General features: G+C 50.4%; 1 protein-coding gene across 3 annotated transcripts in view; it reads right to left on the bottom strand.

Moving 5' to 3' along the window:
- PHF20 (PHD finger protein 20) overlaps positions 1 to 22,695 on the bottom strand; it is a 2,392,123-nt gene that overhangs the window by 43,483 nt on the left and 2,325,945 nt on the right. For all 3 annotated transcript variants that reach the window (XM_069652246.1, XM_069652248.1, XM_069652247.1), the window contains exon 25: positions 7,544 to 7,724. In XM_069652246.1, the coding sequence (XP_069508347.1) occupies positions 7,544 to 7,724 (181 nt within the window). The remainder of the gene's footprint in view (positions 1 to 7,543; positions 7,725 to 22,695) is intronic.

Below are 22,695 nucleotides of genomic sequence, written 5' to 3'. Positions count from 1 at the left end.
CCGGCACAGTTCGACATCAGCAGGCTCCAGCAGGTGTTCAGCCTGCAAGGGGCTCTTCCCTAAACCTGACCCCCATGCTCACCGCCTCCGCTGCCTTGGCCCTGACCATGGCTGGGAGTCCTGCACTGCGTGCTATGCGCTTACCACGTGCTCTGAAGAACAGATTAGCCTGGTGGAGGGAGCTCTTTGGAAGGTTCCCGCCGGAGGACTCAAAGGAATTCATCAGGACAAGTCCAGGCCCAAGGTAAGGGCACTGTTTTCATCCGCACCTAGAGCGGGAAGGACCTTTCAGGTTCTTGTACCAGTGCAGATACCAAGGCTACTACAGCTACCGGCCGCCAGGTTGAGGGGTCGCTAGATCCTACCGGTGACTGCGCTAAAGGGCCACAAGGCTCTATTGCCGGGTCTACATCCGGGGGTCTATGCCCTGATACCGGACAGAGATCCGAGGGGACGCCTGTACGCACCACGTACATCGCAAAGTTGACTCCTCCCCAGGAGGCGCAAGAGCAGGAGAGACCTTTCATGTCCTGGTACAAGTGCAGGTACAGAGGCTGCTACATCTACCAGCCGTCAGGCCGATGGGTCACCAGATCCTACCGCACATTGCGCTGAGGACCGCAAGGTTCTATTACCGGGTCCAACCCGAGGGTCTACGCCCTAGTACCGGACAGATGTCTGAGGTGGCGCCTGTATGCACCACGTACCTCGCAAAGGCGACTACTTTCCCAGGAAGCGTTGGGTACCGAGGCTGCTACAGCTAAGGCCGAGGGGTCGCCAGATCCTACGGGACACTGCGCTGAGGGGCTGCAAGGTTCCATTACCGGGTCTGCGCCCAAGCGGCTAAGCACAAGCACAGGACAGCTGTCCGAGGGGGCGCCTGTACACACCACGTACCCCGCAAAAGTGACTCCTCCCCCAGGAAGCGTAGGAGCAGGAGGGACTTTTCAGGTCCTGGGTTCCAGGGCAGGTACCAAGGCTGCAACAGCTACCGTCAGTCAGGCCGAGAGGTCTTGGGATCCCTCCAGACACTGCGCTGAGGGGCCGCAAGGTTCGATTACCGGGTCTACGACCTAGTACCGGACAGATGTCTGAGGGGGTGCCTGTACGCACCACACACCCCGCAAATCAACTCCTTCCCCAGGAAGCGTAGGAGCGGGAGGGACCTTTCAGGTCCAGGTACCAGGGCAGGTACCAAGGCTGCTTGCTACAGCTATCAGCTGTCAGGCCGAGGGGTCGCAAGATCCTACTGGGGACTGCGCTGAGGAGCTGCAAGGTTAAATTACTGAGTCTACACACTAGGGGCTACGCCCTAGTACCGGACAGATGTCCGAGGGGGCGCCTGTACGTACCACGCACCCCGCAAAGTTGTCTCCGTCCAGGAGGCACAAGCAGGTGAGGGACCTTCCAGGTTCTTGTACCAGTGCAGATACCAAGGCTGCTACTACAGCTACTGGCTGCCAGGCCGAGGGGTTGCGAGATCCTACCGGTGACTGAGCGGAGGGGCTACGCCCTAACAGGCAGATGTCTGAGGGGGCACCTGTACACAGCACTACTGGCGGTATCGCTGAAGGCGATTTCCAATTGATCTAAACCTGTTTTTACTATGTACAGCCCTGGTTTGAGAAAGGCACTGTTTAGTTGCCGAAACACGTGTTAGCATAGAGGGCAAACTGTCAGAAATATTCTAGAATTGTGTGTGCTAATAAACCGCAGTTCTGGAACTATTGAACTTAAAGTGTGGCACCTTTATATGCAGGAGGGTATTTCAATTTACTAAATTGCAGTTACACTGCACAGCCTCCTGAAGTCAGGAGAGGGGTTCCCAGGCGGAGCCGGTCAGCATCCACTGCATCTCTGTCACAACCTAGTCTGGTGGAGCATGGACGGCAATTTACGGATAGGCAGGTCCTTTCGTCAGCCAACTCTGCAGGTTACCACCCCCACGGACTCATCCCTAGCAGGATGGGAAGCTACCTTGGACAGCCACAGTGTCCACAGAGAGGGTTCTGTTAGGAGCAGGTGGCCCTCATCAACTGGCTCGAGTTGATGGCCATCTGGCTCTCCCTCAAAGCCTATCCGGCGGCAATCGAAGCCTACCGGAATTCAAGGGGGCGGGGGGCATGTTTTCTCATCTGCCAATCCAGTGGTGAAAAGACATTGGACGGCCCTCACCAGGCGTGGGACCTCAACATAGTGTTGGGCGCTTTGCCGCATAAACTCTTTGGGCCAACGGCATCCGTGGACATCCACCTAGTCACCATTAAGACAGCCCTTGTGGTGGGTCTTACATCTGCACGCTGTGTCAGCGAATTCCAAGCTCTGATGACACCCGAGCCATACACTACCTTTCACAGGGACAGGGTGGTCCTCAGAACACATCCCGCGTACTTACCTGAGGTAGTCTCTGCATTCCATCTAAATGAGGAGATAGTATTCCCTACTTTCTTCGCTGACCCCAAGGACCATGCTTAGAGGGTTCTGCAACATCTTCATGCTAGACGAGCACCAAAAGTCTATCTGAACAGGACCAAGAGCTTCCGCAAGTCTGAGGCTCTATTTATCACCATAGGAGGGCCAGGCCAGGATATCAGGCTGCCGAAGCCTCCATAGCAAGGTGGATGGTGGCCTCCTAAGGAGGTCTAGGAGGGGCTGCACTAACCGCTTCCGGCAAACATGCATGCCCACGCATACAGAGCCAAGGCCAGGGCGGTCGTTTTCCAAAGACACGTACCGCGGCAGGCCATCAGCAGGACGGTCACTTTGGCCACTCTCTCGGCTTTTTGCAAGCACTACTGTTGGGATGCCGGCTCCAGGTCAGACGCAGCATTCTGGCAGGCAGTATTAAGGAACTTGTTTTCTTAAGAAGGGTCACCTCTCTGCCCTGGGGCTACATTCAGTTGTAATCGCCCATGCAGTATTGAGGAAAGGGGACGGGGCATAAGAGTAATTACAAGTTACGCACCATAGTGATTAACGTACTCTTAGTCCATAGTCCCCTTTCCTCCATACGTCCCACCATCCTCCCCCCTAATAAAACTGGTGTCACTTAGGCAACTGTAATATTGTCAACGTCTCAATGGTGACTGAGGAGTGGTGCCGGTGGGTACAGTCAAGGGAGCTCATGCTCCCAGGGTCCCGCCCCGCGCGCCTCTAAATTTAAAGGGGAAGACGTTTTTTTTCCTGGTGAAAAAGGTTCTGTCTCCCGTCCCTAGCGAGGGACGCCCATGCAGTATAGAGGAAAGGGGACTATGGACTAAGAGTATGTTAGTCACTACAGTGAGTAACTTGTAATTACTGTTTAGTTTGCAGAAATGGGTTTCTTATCAACAAAACGCAGAATTCTGTTTCATGCATACTAATTCCTATGTGTTATAGCAACATCTAAAAATAACCTCACCCCTGCAGATGTTTCCTGGGGTCATTGCCGTTTTCTTATCAACAGAAGCACATCAGTCTATTTCCTGCATACTCAGCAAGAATTAATGAGGGTCATCCTAGATTGTGAAACATTAGCTTCCTGTATCCTTAGCAATATCTAAAATTAAGTTCAGCATGCAGATACTTCCTGTGCCGGCCTTAAGTCATAAGTTAAAAATAGCCTCGCTAACTACTATTGGTTTTAGTTTGTAAACATGTATTTTCATGGGTGGTTTTGTTTATACAGCTGGCACAAACACCCTGTTTTACGGCGCGCTAAATATAAAGCCCATCTGTGCTTCGTGCTAATGTGGATGTGGATAGAATGCTGCTCTGTGTTGTCAGCCCATTCCTAGGTGTTAGGAAAGATTTCTTAATTGTGGGTAATTGTCCTTCCATATGGCAACCCCTAAACTTTTTGCTGTTGTTTTCACCGTGATCTAGACTTTGCCAGAGAAGTGCAGTCTTCTGCCTCACTCCTCTGGGCTTTCGCTCCATTCTTACGGGGAAACTGACATGCCCTTAAGATAGTCAGTACCGGGAAACGTTGTTTTCCGTAGTTCTTTTATCGTGTTGCAGCTTTCGCGCAACATGGCACAAGAGGGCACTGTAAGCTAAGTTACTGCTCTCTTGGGTCTCCAGTCTTCTACAGGCCCTAGATACTCTCTTGGATTGTTAATGAACGGTGCAAGTGAATCACGGACGGGACTGGTGGCAGCGATCGTTTCTTTGTGTTTTTGAGCTCCTTTTGGCTGTTTAAGCGCGTTTCTCGCGCTTAGCCCAAAATGGTGGCCTGGCTCCCAAAATGGCCAGACCACGAGGCTCTTTGTCCTGTCCGCTGACCGTCTTGCCCCCTTCACCTTCCCCAGGTCGAGCCGACCCGGGGCCTTCCTTATTTGGGCATGTACTTTCCCGCGAAACACAGATGCTTTCGCTGGCTTCTACAGGCCTTGTGTGTGCCTCCAGGATGTGGGCTGGGATGTCTGGTCCCAATACACATCCTGGGTGCCAGAGAGTCTAGTCTGTCGTGAATGCCTGGGACCACTGTGGTCCGTGATAGGTCCACGTATGGTGTGAGTGTTTTGTGAGCAGATCTCCTATTGGGTCCCCTCCGTTTTGGCGCAAAGGGAACCGTGGATAAGAGGAGGCTGGAAACACCACTACCAGGTCGATCTCCTGAGTTCTCACGAACGAAGGAATACAGGAGCCAAGTATCCTGCAACTACGAGGCTGAACCGAGGAATCGCTGGTGACCCGCTGAAGGACTGCTCCTCTGCACGGCTGTCGCTTTGTGAAACCCTTTCTACCTCTGATCGAACGAGAAGGCCTATACTGGTACTTCGACCCTTGGAATAGTGGGAACAACTATTCTCGGCATCTTCACCATCTCCTGCACGTAAGCCTTCGGAAGTGTCTCTTGGCCATCCAGCAGACTGACCAGCCTACCCAGGAGTCTTGCTCTGTAACCGCCGCAAGGTTGTGTTGTATTACGAGTCCTTGCCACTCTCACACGATTCGTACACTTGGCATTCCCAGGTCTGACGTGAGAAGTGTACATTGGGCTGAAATACACACGGCCGCTCCGTCGCCCTGCTGTGGTGACAATCTGTGCGGGTTCACTGCGTTTGGGACATCCTCAACTCTAACTTCTGCTGCTGCGGAATCTACACGATGACGAGATGTCCCCTGCTCGTATCTGAACCTGCCAGCACTGAAACTGACGCGGAGAAGCCTGGGTCTGCCTGCATCGGGGACCGGTGAGTAGCATCGCTAGGAACTGGTCGCCCTCCTGCAGTAGCCCATAGCTTTTCCCCGCTGTGTCTAACAGCACGCCTTTCCGTACTCGTGCTCTGCTTCTGCCCACCGTGGAGGCTGCGCTTGAGTCGCGGAGCTCTGTTCATCTTCATTTGTTCACTGAACTGAACTGCCTGATTCCCCCGAGGAGACTCCCCTTTTGCCCGTTGGCACCCGCGTGTGCAGGTACTTTTGAGCACAATGCTCCACTCTTCGTAGGGCTCGGACTTCCTTTTAGTTAGGTGCCTCTGAAGGCGGACTGGGTCTAATTATTATTCGCACTGCCTGTTTTCCTCCCCATCTAGGTGGTCTACACATTTCGTGCGTCTAACTCGTTAGACTCGTTTGTATTTGTATATATATTGGATTTGATTGGTATGTGTTGGTTTACTTGAGTTTTATTGTGATTCTCGCTACGGTCAATGTTACAAAGGTCTTGTAATAAATGTGTATATATTTTTAATATAACACCTGCTTGGAGTAATTTGTAAGTGTCCTTGCTTTGTGTGCTCATTGCGGGCTTTCAGTCACCCTCACCCCTCTTGAGACCTAGTCTTGACAGCTGCGATCGCTACCTTGATTGGTCTGGCTTGTCCAGAGGTTACCCTGTTCCAAGAAACTAGGCTGGCCTTCTGAACCTCTGCCCCTCCAGGACAGAGTTCAGAAATCCATCTTAACACTAGGATTCCCCAGGTCTTGTAGATATAAAAAGCCCCTGCAGTGTTGATTCACAGCTCTTTGGTGGGTCACTGAGGGACACATGTATGCCGTGCACGAGTTGCTTTAGACCCCTTAGAAACAATAGTTTGACTTTTGTACGGGCTGTGGGAAGCACACTTTACTTATAAAGTAAACTGCTTTTCATTATTTACACTGTGTATCAAAACCAGTTCATATAAGATTGGTATAAATTTCTATATCAATATTGATATAAAATCAACATGTTCGGGGAAGATTATCTAAAAAATGTAAATGAATATGTTATATAAAATATGTTTTATATACATTTCTGCATAAAAAATATGTTTATTAGTTTGTATATACATTTCAATATAAAAAAGATGCTTAAATATTTTTTACATCCATTTGTATATTCAAAAATATTCATTTTTTTGTATACATTTTTATATCAAAAAGGTATCAAAATTGTTTGATATCATTTTCCGCTTCCTATAAAGTTTATATAAAAAATATAGGGGTTCAATGAAATTGCTATCAAAAACTTTGGGGGGCTTATTAATTTGATATAAAATGTAAATCTGCTTCCTTTCACCCTGGGGGCGGAACCCATCTGTGACGTCAACAACGCATCTCTCTGCAAACCCCTATATTCAGAGTCCCTGTCTTCAGGGCTCACTTCGCTCTCGACCGAGCAACATCGTTGAACGCTGCTACCATCTTTATATAGATTTTATATAAAATGTATATTCACTTATATCAAAACGAATGCAAATTAGAACACACTTCCTATGAAATGATATACAATCAATATCAAACATTTTTTATATCCTTTCCATATCAAATGGATATTAAGTTTATATCAAAGCACATCAAAAGGGGGCGGGACAAGGGAGCGTGTCGACCTGTCAAAATTTAACATGAGAGAAAAAGGGGCTCCTTCTACTACTGTTTGGTGGCCAATGGCACCATGACAAAGATTACCCTGCTAGGTCACATAGGAAGTCCCAGAGGGAGCCACACATAGGACATTGGCTTTTAGGCCCTCCATGGACTGAAACTTTTGTAATAGAGAGACTGAGCTAGGGAGGAGGAGGCCCTGTTGAAGATTGAGGGCAAGCTCTATAGGGATACCAACTAGACAGTGAACATTTTGATTGTAAAAACTGAAAAGGTAGTGGTTTTGTCTTGTGACTCACTAAGCATCTGGTCAAACTGCATAATCCATTTTAGTGTTTGTGCTGGGAAAACAGTAATGAGGAAAAAAAAGGGGATGTATATGACGCCATCTGTACTGCATTAAATCGCCCATCTGGTCTAGGGTATGATATGTGAATGTTTTGAAGAACCAAGACGGAATGACACTTACCTGTTATTGAGACAATTATGCATAGCTTGGTGCACTTCATTGTGAACCACACACCCACATAAGAAGCTAAAACACTTTGAATACAGCATACATGCAACATATGGTGCAGTCAAGCCCAATTTAAAGCAAGCCATTGATTTTTGATAGTCTGTTAAAAATTGTATCTTTTAAAATTAAGTTTCAACAGAAGTAATCATATTCTATGTTCATACTTGTGCTAGATGATTATCATTTTGTATGAAAAAGCTTCATGTTTGAATTATGAAACTCTAAATGTTTTACCGTCAAGTTCCTTCTCAATGAAATCCATTCTATGAGTAACTTCATCTTGTAAAGACTCGACATGGTTTAAGAGATTAAGCTGCCATTGAAGTTGTGCATTCAGGATACTACCGCTATCATCCTCCATCAGTTTCCTTTCCATAGCTTCCTCTGAAGATTTTTTAGGCACACATTCTCTTATCTGAGGAAACAGACATACATTATTTTGTCTTCACCTATTCATGTTCCACAGTGAATTTGAGACAATAATGCAGGATAGATCATTACAAATCAAAAGGTCTAATTTATCAAAATCAAAGAGAGTGAAGTAGGAAAAATGTAACAGTATATGCATTGCACTAACCGTGTTTGGGGATCCTGCTTCAAGTGCACAAGGATTTTAGGTTACCCGTCTGCAAATAAGCTTATCTAATGTGTCACTTGAAAATGTATTTACATTTACAAATCTGGTACTTTTACCCTCTTAGCTTATTTCAAAGCACTTCTCTCTTCTACCATATGGCGATAGAGCCAAAATCAACCTGTTCACACTGAAAGGTGAAAGGCCGTGGCAAACAGTACTTCCTTTCTGTACGTCTGTAGCCCCACACCCATAAGCATCCCCTCACATCTCATCTCTTGTTTTGAAATGTAGTCCCTTGGCTGGATGTAACACTGCTTTGTCGAGTTACGTGGGGTCAAACATTGCCAAACGAATAAGCTGCCATGGCCTCAGAATATCTGTCTCACTACTTGTGAAATACTTCTATCACTTGATTCAGCATGGGCCTGGTACAGAGTCAGCAGAGCATTTAAATAAAAGGCTTTTGTTAAAAGACTTGATTGGGGGGGGGGGCGGGGCCAGCAGCGCCATGGATGTGGCAGCTCTGCTGATGGCCTCCAGCTGAAGCCCGTGGCCTTCTTAATAATATCCTGTTTCCGTGACTCCAGCAAGGTGATGAAGCCGGGCAGCACGATTGGAACGATCCATCCACCAGCTGTCCCAAGATGGGATGATACCGACAGCGGCAAGCGCATGTAACCCGCCACTAAACTGGCGACCGTAGCCCTGGCGTCTCCAGATGGTGGACATATACCAATACCAAGCAAGTAGCTGAGCCGGGCTGCGGTGAAGAGGACGCCCGACTGAACTCTTTCTGTGGTCTAATATTGTGATTGAGCGATAGAGTCCATCTGCCCAGCTAGGAGGGGGTAATCGGATGCACAGCGGGTTGCCTTGACCACGGCGGAGGTCCCGGAGCGGCGGGAAACATCCCACTCCGCCCCCATGACGGCATCATCGAAACTGTAAGGGAAACGTAGACCCCAGGCAGGGTGTGCTCCTGAGCGGGCTGTCATACATATAGCCCAGGATCGGGCGGGGGACTGCAGAGCCACAAGAGACGACCCAGCAGCTTGCGGCAACCTACACAGCAGGCCCTTCCTGCTGGTCGCTGTGGACGAAACATTACCACACAAAAATTGGTAAGCGTGCAGCTGGGGTGGGGGGGAGCTGTTACTGAAGGGGGGAGGTGCTTCATTCAGGAGGATAAGGTGTTAAGGTGCCCGCGGTGCAGGAGGAGAGTCACCTGCCCCCATCCCCCACAACATTATGCTGCATACTCTACATGACCCCAGGTGGAGGGGCAGCATCAGAAGACCCCCCGACCCGACTCACTGAGGCAACCAGAGCCCTGACACGTATAGACATTGACGGTGAAGCCAAGAGCGCTACCCCATCCCCTGCCCCACAGGTGCTGCAAGTGTGGGGCCCATGAGGAAGACGCCTCCACATATGTTCCCCTGACCATAACAGGGGTCCCTCTTTGTGCTGTACCACCAGGAGCCTTGGCACACAGAAGCAACTCCTGGGTTTCAGGGATGGCCCTGTAGGGTGCTCTGGAATTCGGAACACAAGAGGAGCCGTCAGCGTCTATCCTGTTGACATCCCCCGCCCCTCAAAGTAGAAGAGAAGAAACGCACGGCCACAAAGTCACAGAAGCCCACCAATAACTGTTACGGAGCCCTGTAATTTGAAGTGGAGTGCTCCACAGTATAGAAGCAGACACTGCAATCAGTCTCTGCTCCAGGGGGAACTCACCAACTACCTCTCAACATAGCTCTCCGAAGCGCAAAGAGATATATCACTGTTATGGCCAAATAGCAGAAAGCTCTGAAGAGCGGAGACATCTCCACTATGTTGTTTTCGGGGGACAAAAGGAGAAAGCTGGAGTCCGCCAAAACCACACTTCAAGCTTCACCTGGAGGGACCGGACAACTAGCAACCAAAGAAGATATTCATGCTTTTATGTTGGACATTAAAACAGAATTCCGCTCTTGCATGACAGAACTTCGCACCAAACTCGAACATACAGATCAAAGGGTGACGGAGGCAGAGCAAAGACTGGGAGAAGTAGAAGACTTGACTCGGGAGCATGCTGCGTCACTACTTGAAATACGACAACAGATCCAAAGACTGCGCCTCCGCAGAAGTTTGGACACAGAAACCCCCAACCCCCAGACGTGATCAACGGAGTTCAATTTTATACAGCCAAGGCGGCAATAATGGTAATTGGCCCTCCCACGATGTACTCACGTTCCAGGGGGTCCCCCTTCAGATTTTCCAGGACCTAGCAGTAGTGACGATACAGAAACGGAGGGTCCTGAGGCCCCTGAAACTTTTCCTACGAGAGCAAAACATTTAAATACTGCTGGCTATATCCCACCACGGTCCAGTTCTCCTTCAAAGGAACCTCCAGAACGATTGCACACTTAGAGGACGCACAAAGGATCCTGAATCCCACCTCGCCAGACAAAGAAGATGGCTCTGGGGTCGCCTCTGCCGGGGATACAGACGACCTCCCCCCTAAGCCAAGATGCTCGCCCTGGTCAAAGGTCCAGAAGGGCCGAAATAGAACATAAAGGCCCCCTGCAGTCCGCTACCGTGATCCCGAGATGTCGGCGGCAGGACCAAAGTCTATACTGCCTTCCTTAGAGGCCCTGTATGGCTGGCCCAATGGAGCTTATCGGAAGCACGATACAGGATGTTGGTGTCGACGGACTTCACACAGTCTAAGCCCGACTCGAAGATATGGGGGCACAGCGATCCTGCTGGCTAGAGACATCCCATTCCAGGTATTATACACTATCACAGACCCAGGGGGCCGCTTTGTGGGTGTGAAGGGGATGCTCTGGGGCCAACTGCATTCACTAGTTTCAGTCTATGCCCCCTAGGGGACTTAGAGACAGCCTTCCTCCCATTCTTGGAAGGCCAGGTCTTTAACGGAGTGCTCGATCCAGATAAAGACAAATCACATGCACCCGCCCACAGAGATTTCAAAATTGCACTCAGGATTCTGCATCTGTTTAGATCCTTGGGAGTTGTGGACGCATGGAGTACTACATCTGGAGGAAAGAGACTACACCTTCTTCTCGCAGGTGCACCGCACTTCACGCATCAACTTGCTCCTAGTCTCTCCCCAGCTCTTATCTTTCACGAACAAGGTGGTCATCGTCCCGAAGGTCCTCACGTATCACGCCCCAGTGTCCCTACAGATTAGATCCTGGTACCCGACCCCCGCAACCAGACCAAAATGGCGTCTGTACGACCCGATACTGAACGACCTGGCCTTAAGGGATGAGGTGGCAAATGCAATTAAAAACTATTCATGGGAAAACCCAGTGGAACTGAACTCCCTGGCCACAACATGGGACGCAATGAAGGCAGTTATTAGAGGGCACTTAAAAGCACGCACAGCGGCATACTACAAAAGGAAGAAGCAGATCAAAACCTGCCTAGAGCAGGAGATAACAGTTGTTGAAGAGAGATAGAAGGATGGATGGTCACCAAAGGTGCATGCTGCCATATGGGTGGCACGCGATAAACTGGAAGCCCTATATGCAGAAGAGACAGTGCAGACCTTATCATCAGTTAAACAGACCTATTATGCCAAATGTTATAAAGCCAATCACCTCCTGACGAGTAAACTAGCAAAAACTAGAAGGCAAATCTTTATCGCTGGCCTTCGGAACCAAGCAGGGGTAATTCAGTATGGCGAACAAGACAAATTACGGATTGCACAAGACCATTTGATAGAGCATATGAACGAACCTCAAGAGAAGCTCAAAAGCAATACATTGCGGAGGCCGCCCTGCTCCAACTGACGCAGGAAGATAAGGAGGCTCTGGAAGCGCCGATCCAAAAGGAGAAGTGGAGGTAGTAATTAAAGCCCTGAGGTCCCGCACCCCGGGCCCGGATGGCTTCTCCCCTAGATTTTACAAACTGTTTAGCGGTCAACTGCTGGCCCCCCTAACATCCCTCTTTAATTCCTTCCGGGAGGTGGGTGATGTAACGCCCTCGATAAGGAACTCCAACACGATTCTGGTTTTGAAACCAGGGAAGAACCCTAAGGATTGTGCCTCATACAGGCCAATTGCACTTCTGAATAGCGATGCTAACATTTGTATGTGTATTTATTAGGTTTATATAGCTCTTTACGCCACTTAAAGTGATAGCGAACCGCTTAGACCCACTTCTACCCCGACTGATTAACTCAGACCAGAAGGGCTTCATCCTGGGCAGGAAAACAGGGGACAACATCAAACAGGCGCTCAATTTAATTGAACTGGCCATGCATAATAAGGAGACACTGGCCCTCCTGGCTTTGGATGCTACAAAAGCGTTTGACAGGGTGGACTGATCTTTTCTGCACTTGGCTCTGGAGGCGTTCGCCTTCGGTCCACAGTTTAGCAAAGAGATAGCTGCCAATTACTACACTCCAAATCAACCGGGAACGCTCTCCCCCCCCAATGCCCCTCTGGTACGCGCCAGGGTTGCCCGTTATCATCCCTCCGCTTTGCACTCATAATGGAGCTGCTGGCCCAACATCTACGTGGGAATAACGCAATTCAGGCATCAGTAATTCGAAACTCCCCCCATAAGGTCTCAGTATGCTGACAAAGTACTCATATCTATTACCAACATCGTTCCCTCCCTACAGGCGGCCTTACGAGAACTCCACACCTTTGGGCAGGTTGCCGGGTTTGCAATTAATCTCAGGAATTGGTGGCTACAGGCTGTCCAGACTATCTGCCCCATCTGCTGGAGTACGAATGCCATAGCCTATGTTGGAGTCCACTTGGCAGCTTCAATGAGAGACCTCTACGGGGCTCATTTCCCTCCTCTGATTAAAGCTTTAGAACAGGACCTGGAAAGATGGGCAAAGCAAGAAATCTCACTGATTGGATGGATTACTGCCGTCAAGATGAAACTCCTCCCCTGGTTGCTCCCGCCCTATAGAAGTCCTCAAGCCCGTAATGAAAATACTCCAACGCTAACTATTGGGGTTCATTTGGCGGGGGAAGAGGTCTAGGGTGATGATGGGAGGATCCGGGTTGGGGGGTCCCGTATCTATTGAAATATGCAGAAGCCGCCCAACTATCCCACTTGCCCACATGGTCGATGGAGACCCCGGCCCGAGGTGGCTGGAAATAGAACAGGCACATTGTGCCCTACCCCTCCGCTTTCTGCCCTTTATTCCGCACGCAATGCGCAAGCAAGGGCCCCACCTGTTATCTTCGACAAAGGTCACCATGCGGGTATGGGATGGGGTTCTTCAGGGGAAAAATATCACGAGGGGAGGGGGGCCTTGTACCCCTGTCTTTGGCAATCTGGCCTTCACGCCTGGCATCCCGCGGAGAGCAATCAAGCGATGGAAAGAGGGATGCCTAAGCACCTTGGCGCAACTCTATACAGAGGACCAACCGCACACTTTTGAAGACTCTAAAAAAGAATTTAAACTCTCCGAAGAGGACAGGTTCACATACTCCCAGCTCCGCCACTGGATTACACACCCTGAAATAAGGGAGAAAGCCATACGACCGCTAGGTTCATTAGAACTCAACATTAAGGAGCCCATGTATAAGGGCGGGGGGATCTCAAAATTGTACAGACTGTTGCAGGGAGACCTCCTGTCCCCGCTTCGTTCAGACTTTTTTATCCGAAATCAGGGAAGCTGGCAAAATTAATGACCCACTTGCTGATGGCAGCGTGCATCACTACCGCCCACTGTTGGAAAGCGGCAGAAGGCCCGAACCTGGGACGCTAGTGGATCAAAGTTTGGGACATTTTGGTTGCAGAGAGGGTTTCAGCGGCAAAGGAGGGAAAGCTCCACCAATTCCAAGCAGTCTGGGTACCCCTACTGGAATACGACCTCAGATTCCCAGCCCTCACATTTAAGCCACGGCTGATACAGTTATACTTGGGCCCAGAGAGGCGCAGATGAGAGAGGTGACCCAAACACAGAGGGACAATATGCAGGAACATGGGAGGGGGCAAAGGTAAGCACTGCAAATTGTGTGTGATACATATCTTCGCAAGTTGCTAACTATTGAAATGTAATGTTACTGTTCCAGTTGTTTATTTATATGGCCCCAAAGTTTTACGAACAAATAACCAAGCACAGACGCCTGGCAGTATGAAGACAGACGACAACTTTTCCTTGTGCTTTCAAAACATTTATTTCTATGCTATTGCCAGTTTTGGAAAAAGATTAGCAAGCATACAATATGGCAGGGCAGGATGGGTCGTCCTCTTTGACCACCCAAAACAATAGTTAAAATTGTTGACGGTTGCCAAATAAAAGGCATCAGCTTAAGGTTGAAGAGTAGAGTTTACATAACACCGAAGGAGGATATCCAGTGTCCAACAATGGTCCTCCTTTAATACCTTAAATAATCATGTTGATTCACGTATAAACATTGTATACGCATTGGCATCACATCCCAAGGCACAGTAATCACATCATTCGCAAGTTTCCAAAATATGGCCAGAAAATTCAATCATTTGTAGGTTATTGTCGTAACCTGCTCTGGTGTTACCCTAATATTAGTTAAGTTTCTCTAAAGCCTTGCTACTCAATGCATTGTAAATTTTTTTAATCAAAATACCGGGTCATGCGCAATGGGGTGCAGACTGAATGACCCCTTTCTGAATCAGCTCTGGTTCACACATTTGTGATCCATTCCTCTACCCCCACAACAGAACCATGAAGAGGGTAAAAGGTGCAGAAAGCGGCCCGATTCCTCACCCCCATTTATGATTTATTGAGAAGGGAGGTTCTGAGTCTCATTCTGCTTGATTGAGAAGAGGAGTTGGCATCTCATGAAAGACATGGAAGCAGGCCGCATGGTAGCAAAAGTAGAAAGTATTTGTTCGTCCCCACCATGGTGTAAGCACCAGTCAGTCACCTAAATTAATGCCTTTGTCCATGACAAATAAAGTATGTCACTCAGTTTTTAAAAATATCTCCCTAAATTAGAATTACTCACTGTAGTGACTAATGTACTCTTAGTCCATAGTCCCCTTTCCTCCATACTGCAAGGGCGTCGCTTCCAAGGGACGAGCGACGAAACCTTTTTCACCAGAAAAAACCTTCCCCTTTAAATTTAGGGGCGCGTGGAGGTGCGGCCCAGGGAGCATGCGCTACCCTGACTCCGCCCTCCAGCGCCACACCTCAGTCCCCATTGATGCGTCGACAATAGATTTTACATTGCCTAATGACAACAGTATTATTAGGGGGGGGGATGGTGGGACGTATGGTGGAAAGGTAACTAAGGAATAAGAGTATGTTAGTCACTACGGTGAGTAACTTATAATTACTCTTACGTCCCGTCCCCTTTCCTCCATACTGCATGGGCGATTACACCTGAATGTAGCCCCACGGTGGAGAGGAGACCCTCCTTAAGCAAAAAGGTGCCTGAGAAACGCTTGTCTGCCTGAGAAACGCTTGTCCGAACGCTGCGTCAGATCTAGAGCCGGCATCCAAACAGTAATGCTTGCCGAAAGCCGAGTGAGTGGCCAAAGTGGCCGCCCGGCTAATGACTTGCCAAGGGACATGCGCTGGAATGCGATGGCCGTTGCCTTGGCCCCGACTGTGTGGCCATGCCTGCTGGCACTCGTACGCTTCCATGATGGCTGAGACCATCCAGTGGGATATGGAGGCCTTGGAGGCCTGATAGCCTGGTCTTGAGCCTCCGAAAGTGACGAACAAGGTGCTCGATTTGCGGAAGCCCTTGATCCTGTCCAAGTAGAATTTCAGGGCATGCCCGACGTCCAGGCAGTGCAGCACTCTTTGTGCTTCATCCTCGTTCAAGTGGAAAGCAGACGGCACCTTGGGCAGAAATGCTGGGTGTGTCCGCAAGACTACTTTGTCCCTGTGAAAGGTATTATATGGTTCCGAGGTGACCAGCGCCTGGATTTCACTGACTCTACGAGCTGAGGTAAGGCTGACTAGTAAGACAGTCTTGATGGTGACCAACCTGATGTCCGCGGACGCCATTGGCTAGAACGGTTTGTGCGCCAGGGCGCCCAAGAATATGTTGAGGTCCCACACCGGGGCGGCCTCTTGACAGGCGGTTAGAGCCTTGCAAGCCCCGTCAGATGTTTCTTGACGATAGGATTGGATGAGGAGAAGACCCCCTCCTCTGAGTTCCTGTAAGCTCCGATGGCTGCGAGATATGTACGGCAGGTGTCAACCTGCACGCCAGAGTGGACGAGGGTCGCCAAGAAGGGGAAGGAGAGCACGTCGTCCAAAGTACATGCCAGGGGATCGATTCCTTTGAAGTCTGCCCAGTGGCAGAATCTGCTCCATTTGCTTTTATACCGGGCCCTGGTAGCCTTGCTCCTTGCGCCCTGTATGATTTCCAGATTAGCCTTTGAGAGGCTGAGATGCTGCAGTGTTACCTGCTCGGGAACCATGCTGTGAGGGCTAGTTTCTGTGGTGCAGGGTGGATGGCCTTAGTTTCTGTGGTGAGGGGTGGTTGACCTTGATCCCTGCTGCGCCAGAAGATCTGCTGGGCCTGTCGGAAGGTGAATAAGAGGCATCTCCGAGAGGCTGAGCAGCTCTGAAAACCATGGGCTGGCCCGGCCACCATGGAGTTATTAGAATGATGTTGAGTTGGCGAGACTCCTTGATCTTGCAAATTACTCTGTGAATCAGCGGAGAGGGCGGGAAGGCGCAAACCCTCATGTCGTTCCACTGAAGCCGAAATGCGTCGCCCAGGGAGCCGGGGCCCTGCCCCTGCCAGGATATGAACTGAGGGCACTTCTTGTTGTGTTGTGCCAGGTGGCAATGAGATCCACCTGGGGATGACCCCACCGGTTGAAGATCTCCTGAATAAGTTGTTTAGCTGCCACTCGTAATTGTCCACTCCCAGCCTGCTGAGCATGTCTGCCTCCAGGTTGGACTCCCCCGGGAGGTTGATTGCTGTGAGGTAGATGTCGTTTTCCAGGGCCCACTCCCACATGCTGATCGCCAGTCGGCACAGAGGAGGGGATCTGGTGCCTCCCTGCTTGTAGACATAGTACATGCTGGTCGAGTTGTCTGTCTAGATGAGGACACCCTTGCCCCTGAGAAGTGGTTGAAATGCCCTGAGCGCTAGCCAGATGGCGCTCAGCTCCAGCCAATTGATGTGGTATTCCTGTTCCTTTTGAGTCCAGGTGCTGTGGACCGAGAGATCGTCCAAGGTGGCTCCCCAGCCCTCGAGTGAGGAATCCGTGGTGACGGTGGCTTGCGGGGTGGGTGGCCGGAAGGGCTTGCCCGTCCGTAGGTTGTAGTCCCTGGACCACCATGTTAGGGCTGGGTGGAGAGATGGAGGAACGCTGATCATCTCAGATTGAGAGCCCCACTCTTGGTTCCATGAGGCCGCAAAGTGCAGCTGAATCCTCCTCATCTTCAATCTTGTGTGCGGAACGGCTAAAAGGACCGCCGCCAATAGACCCAGGAGATGTTGGTACCACCGTGCCGAGGTCACCTCTCTGCTGAGGAAGTGGTTGGGGGCCCTCTTGATGGCCGAGATCTTGTCCCCCGATGGAAATACCTTCTCGGAGCGTGTGTCCCAGATGAGGCCCAAGAATGTCAGTCTACGTGGGCTGCAGCTGTGACTTCTTGAGATTGAGCGAGAAGCCCAGATCATACAGTGTGTTCATAAGGGCATGGGAAGAGTAGTGAACAGCTTCCGGAGATGTGGCCCTGACGAGCCAGTCGTCGAGGTATGGGTAGATGTGGAGGCCCTGTGCTCTGAGGAGGGCCGCCACCGTATTCATGAGCCTGATAAAGACCATGGGGGCCGAGTTGAGGCCAAAAGGAAGGACCGTGTATTGAAAATGGTAGCCCATGATCCTGAACCGTAGGAAAGAACGATGGGGCTGCCAAATCGGGATGTGTAGGTACGCGTCCTTCAGATCCAGGGAGAACATCCAGTCTCCCTTGCACAATGTCTCCGCTATAAAAGCTGGCGTAACCATCTTGAATTTTTTTTGCAGGGGTAAGGAGAGGTTGGAGAGGTCCAGCACAACTCTCAGGCCCACCTGGTTCTTCTTCCGAATGGCGGAAATCCTGGAGTAAAAGTCTGAGCCTTGCTGGGAGGCTGGGACTTCCTCCACTGCCTGGCTCTCTTCGAGCGACCGGATCGCTGCCAAAAGAGTTGCTGTCCCAACCTGTGGGAGTGGAGGGGAGGAGGGAGGAGAGGCTGGGATAGGGAGGAGCTACCCGTGTATACTAAGGAGAGGATCCAGGGGTCCGCGAAATTCTGGTGTCAGTAATGTGCGTGGAGAGCTAGCCTGCCCCCCCCCCCACTAGAGACACAGGGACCCGAAGGGGCGTGTCATGCCTTCTTTCCCTCAGAGGCTGTTGCGGAGGACGACGGACTGGAAAAAGCCCTTGCCCCCCCCCCCTTTTTTGTTGCTTGCGCCGGTTCTGAGACGGCGAGCGGTCCGGCTTCCTGGATCTCTGTTCCTGAAAGCCGCGGAACTCTCTGTACGTACCACCCCTATCAGAGCGCTGCTGAGATTGGGTGTACGATTTGGGCGTGGTCTTTATCAGGATGGATAAAGACTTGGCCGTTTGTGAGCTGTTTTTCATTTTGTCAAGCTCTTTGTCCGTGGAGGAATGGAAGAGATCCCCCCCCTCGAAAGGTAGATCTAATATGCGTTCCTGGACGTCCGGGTTGAATTTTGTTGTGCGGAGCCAGGCTGTCCTTCTCATGTACGTGGCAATTTAGATGGCACGGCCAGAGGTGTCAATATGGGCCACGGTGGATTCCATGAGCTCATGCACCACCAGCTTGGCCTCGGCAGCCCCGCCTTAAAGCGTGATTGGCTCCGAGTAGGGAGTTACTGGAGGAAGTCTGCAATTTCCCGCCATAACCTTTGGTTGGCAGCAGCCAGCATGGCATCTGCGTTGGCCTGATGAAGATGCAAGGACGCATTGGAATAGATCTTCTTCCCGTATGCCTCCAAGATCTTCTCCTCCTTGCCTAGTAGTGCCGCAGAGGAGGAGGCTGAGGATGACTGAGGCTTGGAGTATAGTGATGCTGCAGTGATCACAGAGGAGTGCGGCTGAGGATGGGCCGAGAGCAAGAGTGTATCCCCCTCCATCTGCCTGTACTTGGCGTCCAGGCGTCGATTGACCAGCTGGGCCGAGTGGGGTTTGAGCCAGCCCTTTTTGGCCAGGGAGACTACATCGGTTTACAGTGGAATCCCTGTTTTGGCAGAGGGACGCAGAGTGAGGGCTTCCGCCAGAACCCCCTCTGCCAGCTGCTCGATCTCAGGTTGGGGTAGGCACAGATACTCTGCCAGCCCAGCAAGACGTTCGTGGAAGGCCCTGGCTGAGGATGGCGTGTCCGGATCATCCTCCTCATCCATATCCTGTGGAGGAGGAGTTGGCGCCGGAGGCTGGGATACAGGGACCGCCGCCGGAGGCTGAGGAGGCGGCAGAGACTGGTACAGACCCGCCTGAGGAGTCGGCTGGGGAGCCGGAGGAGGCGGCTGTGTCGGGGCCTGGGGCGGTGGCACTTGTTGTGCTGCTAGCATTGCGGGAAGGACTTCCCTGATGGCATCTTTGAGGATGACCCCCATTCGAGGTGACTTCATGAGGCCGAGGAACCTCTCAAAGAACCCCTCTTCACTGGCCAAGGAGGTGGCAGGGGGTGCTGACGGGGTAGCCGGGAGCTGCTGGGGCCACTGCATACCCTGCCCGTATGGATGCAGAGGAAAGCTGCCCTGTGCAAAAGAGGGATAGACTGTAGGCCGCGTACCTGGTTGAGGCCAGTCCCACCTTGACACTCGTTCTTCGCCGAATTCCTGGAATGGCGTTGGATGGGGTGCCTCTGTCTTGTCGAGTTGCCTGCCACGTGCCTGCGACATGTTGCTCGGCCCGCTGGGCCCAGCCTCCTCCAAGACTCTTGCGTGTGGATCACGAGGCCTATCCTGCTACTCGGGCCTAGGCCCGGTAGGTGGAACACCCTCAACACAGGGGTCGGTAGAGCTACGTTTAGGCACCCTCTCGGACGTATTGCCGGTACTAGGGCATAGCCACTTGGCCACAGTGCCGGTACAAGGGCAGAGCCCCTCGGGTGAAGACCTGGTAAAAGAACCTTCCGGTCCATCAACACTGTCAAGAGGAGGATCTGAGCATCCCTCGGCTCGAAGGCCGGTAGCTGCAGCAGCCTCGGTGCATGTGCTGGTAGAAGGACCTGGTCGGTCCTTCCCGCGCGGGAGAGTCCCTGGGAAGCAATCTGTTTTGCGGTGTGCGACGGAGAATATTGGCCCTACCTTGGGCTTGGTCTGGTGCTTCATGAAGTTCTTGAGGTCCTCTGGAGGTGACTTCTGGAAGAGCTCCCTCCACCTGGCTAGTCTGTTCTTCAACGCTTTTGAGGACAGCGAGCCACATGCTGTACAAGCTTGCCAACTGTAATCTGGGCCAAGGCAACGTAGGCAGAGGGCGTGGGGGTCTGAGGTTGGGAAGAGCCCGTTGCAGGATGGACACCTGCTGAACCCTGTGGAAGTCGACATGCGACGGGGAGGGGCGTGACGCCTGAGGACCGAGTACCTGAATGATAAAAAGACAACAAAAAAAAAACAAAGAAGAAGTATCCGTGCGTGGAATTACATGGCCGAAGCCAAACCCAGGAGCGCTGGTGAATCCGTCCTGTTCCCGTCGACGCAGTAAAGGGGACTGAGGTGTGGGGCCAGAGGGCTTACTCAGGGCAGCGCATGCTCCCTGGGCCGCACCCCTGCACGCCTCTAAATTTAATGGGGAAGAAGGTTTTTTCTGGTGAAAAAGGTTCTGTCTCCCGTGCCTTGGAAGGGACGCCCATGCAGTATGGCGGAAAGGGGACGGGACGTAAGAGTATATTCATGTGTTCTTATTTGAAACACCAAAGTCCGTTTTTTTAATGAAAGTGTTATTTTCCTCTCCTCCTCCACCTTAGTCAAACAATTTCATCAGCAAGTTCATTTTGGATTGTTACAAAGGCATACAACCATCAAAGTTAATACATGTCCTACAACACAAAGCATTAAAACATATCTTCAATATATTCTAAAACCAATTGCCAATATTTAAAAAAAAAAAAAACATCATCCAAGTACAAACGATATTTTGCAATACATCCCCAAACACAGTAAAATTATGATGGGCCATCGCTACCCTCCCACAATTTCATGTCTCCCATCCGGGCATTTCTTTTTAGAAAACAGACAAATAGCAAACATAACCACTATCTTTGTTGAGCTTTGCAGGAACATTATAGCCAGACAATGAGACCTTATTCCACTTTCTAAGAATGTATTCTTTATATATTTTACTCATGGGCAATCATAAAAAAGTGGACAGGACAAAGGAGGCACAAGGAGGTGGGAAAAGAGAGTAAAAAGTGATCAGCAGAGCGTAGAGAGCGAGAGGGGGTATAGAAAGAGAGAAGAGAGGAGAGGTAAGGAGGGGCAAGGTCATGAAGAGATTTAAAAACGAGACAAAGGAAGTGGTATTTAAGTTGGGAGTGGAAGGGAAGCCAGCCTAGGTTGGCAAGTGAATTGGAGATGGAATCATAGGGAGAGAGAAGACACAGGGGACGGACGTTAGAGTGGTAAAGGGATTTAAGGGGGGGCGAGAGGGGAATAGGGGAGACGGAAAAAGAGAGAAGAACAGCAGAAAAGGCAAGAAAAGATGAGGGAAGAGATTAAGAGTTTAGTAGCATGGAAAGTAAGAGAAGAACAGACTTTACAGATATTAAAGAGGTGATGGCGACAAGAGCGAGTAGTGAGGGAAATGTGGTAAGTGAAGGAAAGGGAAGAGTCAAAGTAGATTCCTAGTACATGGCCCTACTCTTGACCTTAGTCTTAGAAATATCTCCAATACTTGCTGGGTCATCAAAGTATGGGGCGCAAAATAATTTATAAAATAGTGACTTTGTATGGGCCAACAACCTATTTTGTGATGAAAGCGAAGTGAAATTAAATTCTGAATGTGATCTTTTGGTAGAGCACCATGGCTGTCAGCCCATAAGGACACCTACGCCATGAGTGGTCTCACTCATATTGTATTAGTAAGGTATGTCACAGCCGTTGCAAGATGTATAGAGGAGCCTAGGGTTGATGGAGGGATCATAAATAGTTCTCTTAGAAATAGGTTCATTGGCTTTTGCAGGCAATCGGCCTCGATTTAGCCCCATATCTCAGCCCCAAAAATGCCTGTATGGATTGCTTTGCACTCAGCATTTTAACATGTGTTCTACAGAAGAGTTTTGCAGAGTCCAGGCTCATCTCAACCCCACCCTCCCCCTATGATTTGTCTCACCTCTGAGCGCTGCTTATTATTACCCACGGTGTGTGGTGCTCATTTATCGACCTCGGAAGGATGAAAGGCTGAGTTTGGCCCCGCCGGGATTCGAACCTGCGTTAGCAGGCTCTGCACGGATGTCAAAGCGAGCGCTCTACTCGCTGTGCCACTTGACCGGCTATAACATTTTAGGTGGTTAACCCGTAAACCCCTATCCCTTGTAAATGTATCCGACAACCTGTAGTGATTTTAGAGTCTTGGCTAGGAGAACAGCATCATCAGCATAGCTGTGAACTGGCAATCTCCTAGCTCCACAATGGGGTACATCACTAGCAAGTGACTCTAACCGTGCGGCAAGGGAGTTCACTAATAAATTGAAACGAAGAGGCGCGGGAACGCAACTTGAGGAACCCCACTTGCTCCCCGTAATACGATGCATCAGTTCCCCCATCCAGCACAAAACGTGCACATACCCAGGAATTCTCATGTAGAAATTCCATCTTCCAAGCTATGTTTTTTTTGTACCCCCATACTGCTTTAAACTGTCCAAAGTAA

Source organism: Ambystoma mexicanum, chromosome 3p, assembly GCF_040938575.1.
Source record: "Ambystoma mexicanum isolate Mex_15411 chromosome 3p, UKY_AmexF1_1, whole genome shotgun sequence".
Lineage (NCBI taxonomy): Eukaryota > Metazoa > Chordata > Amphibia > Caudata > Ambystomatidae > Ambystoma > Ambystoma mexicanum.
Note: the sequence above shows the minus strand (reverse complement) of the source record. Positions and strands in the feature narration are given on the sequence as shown.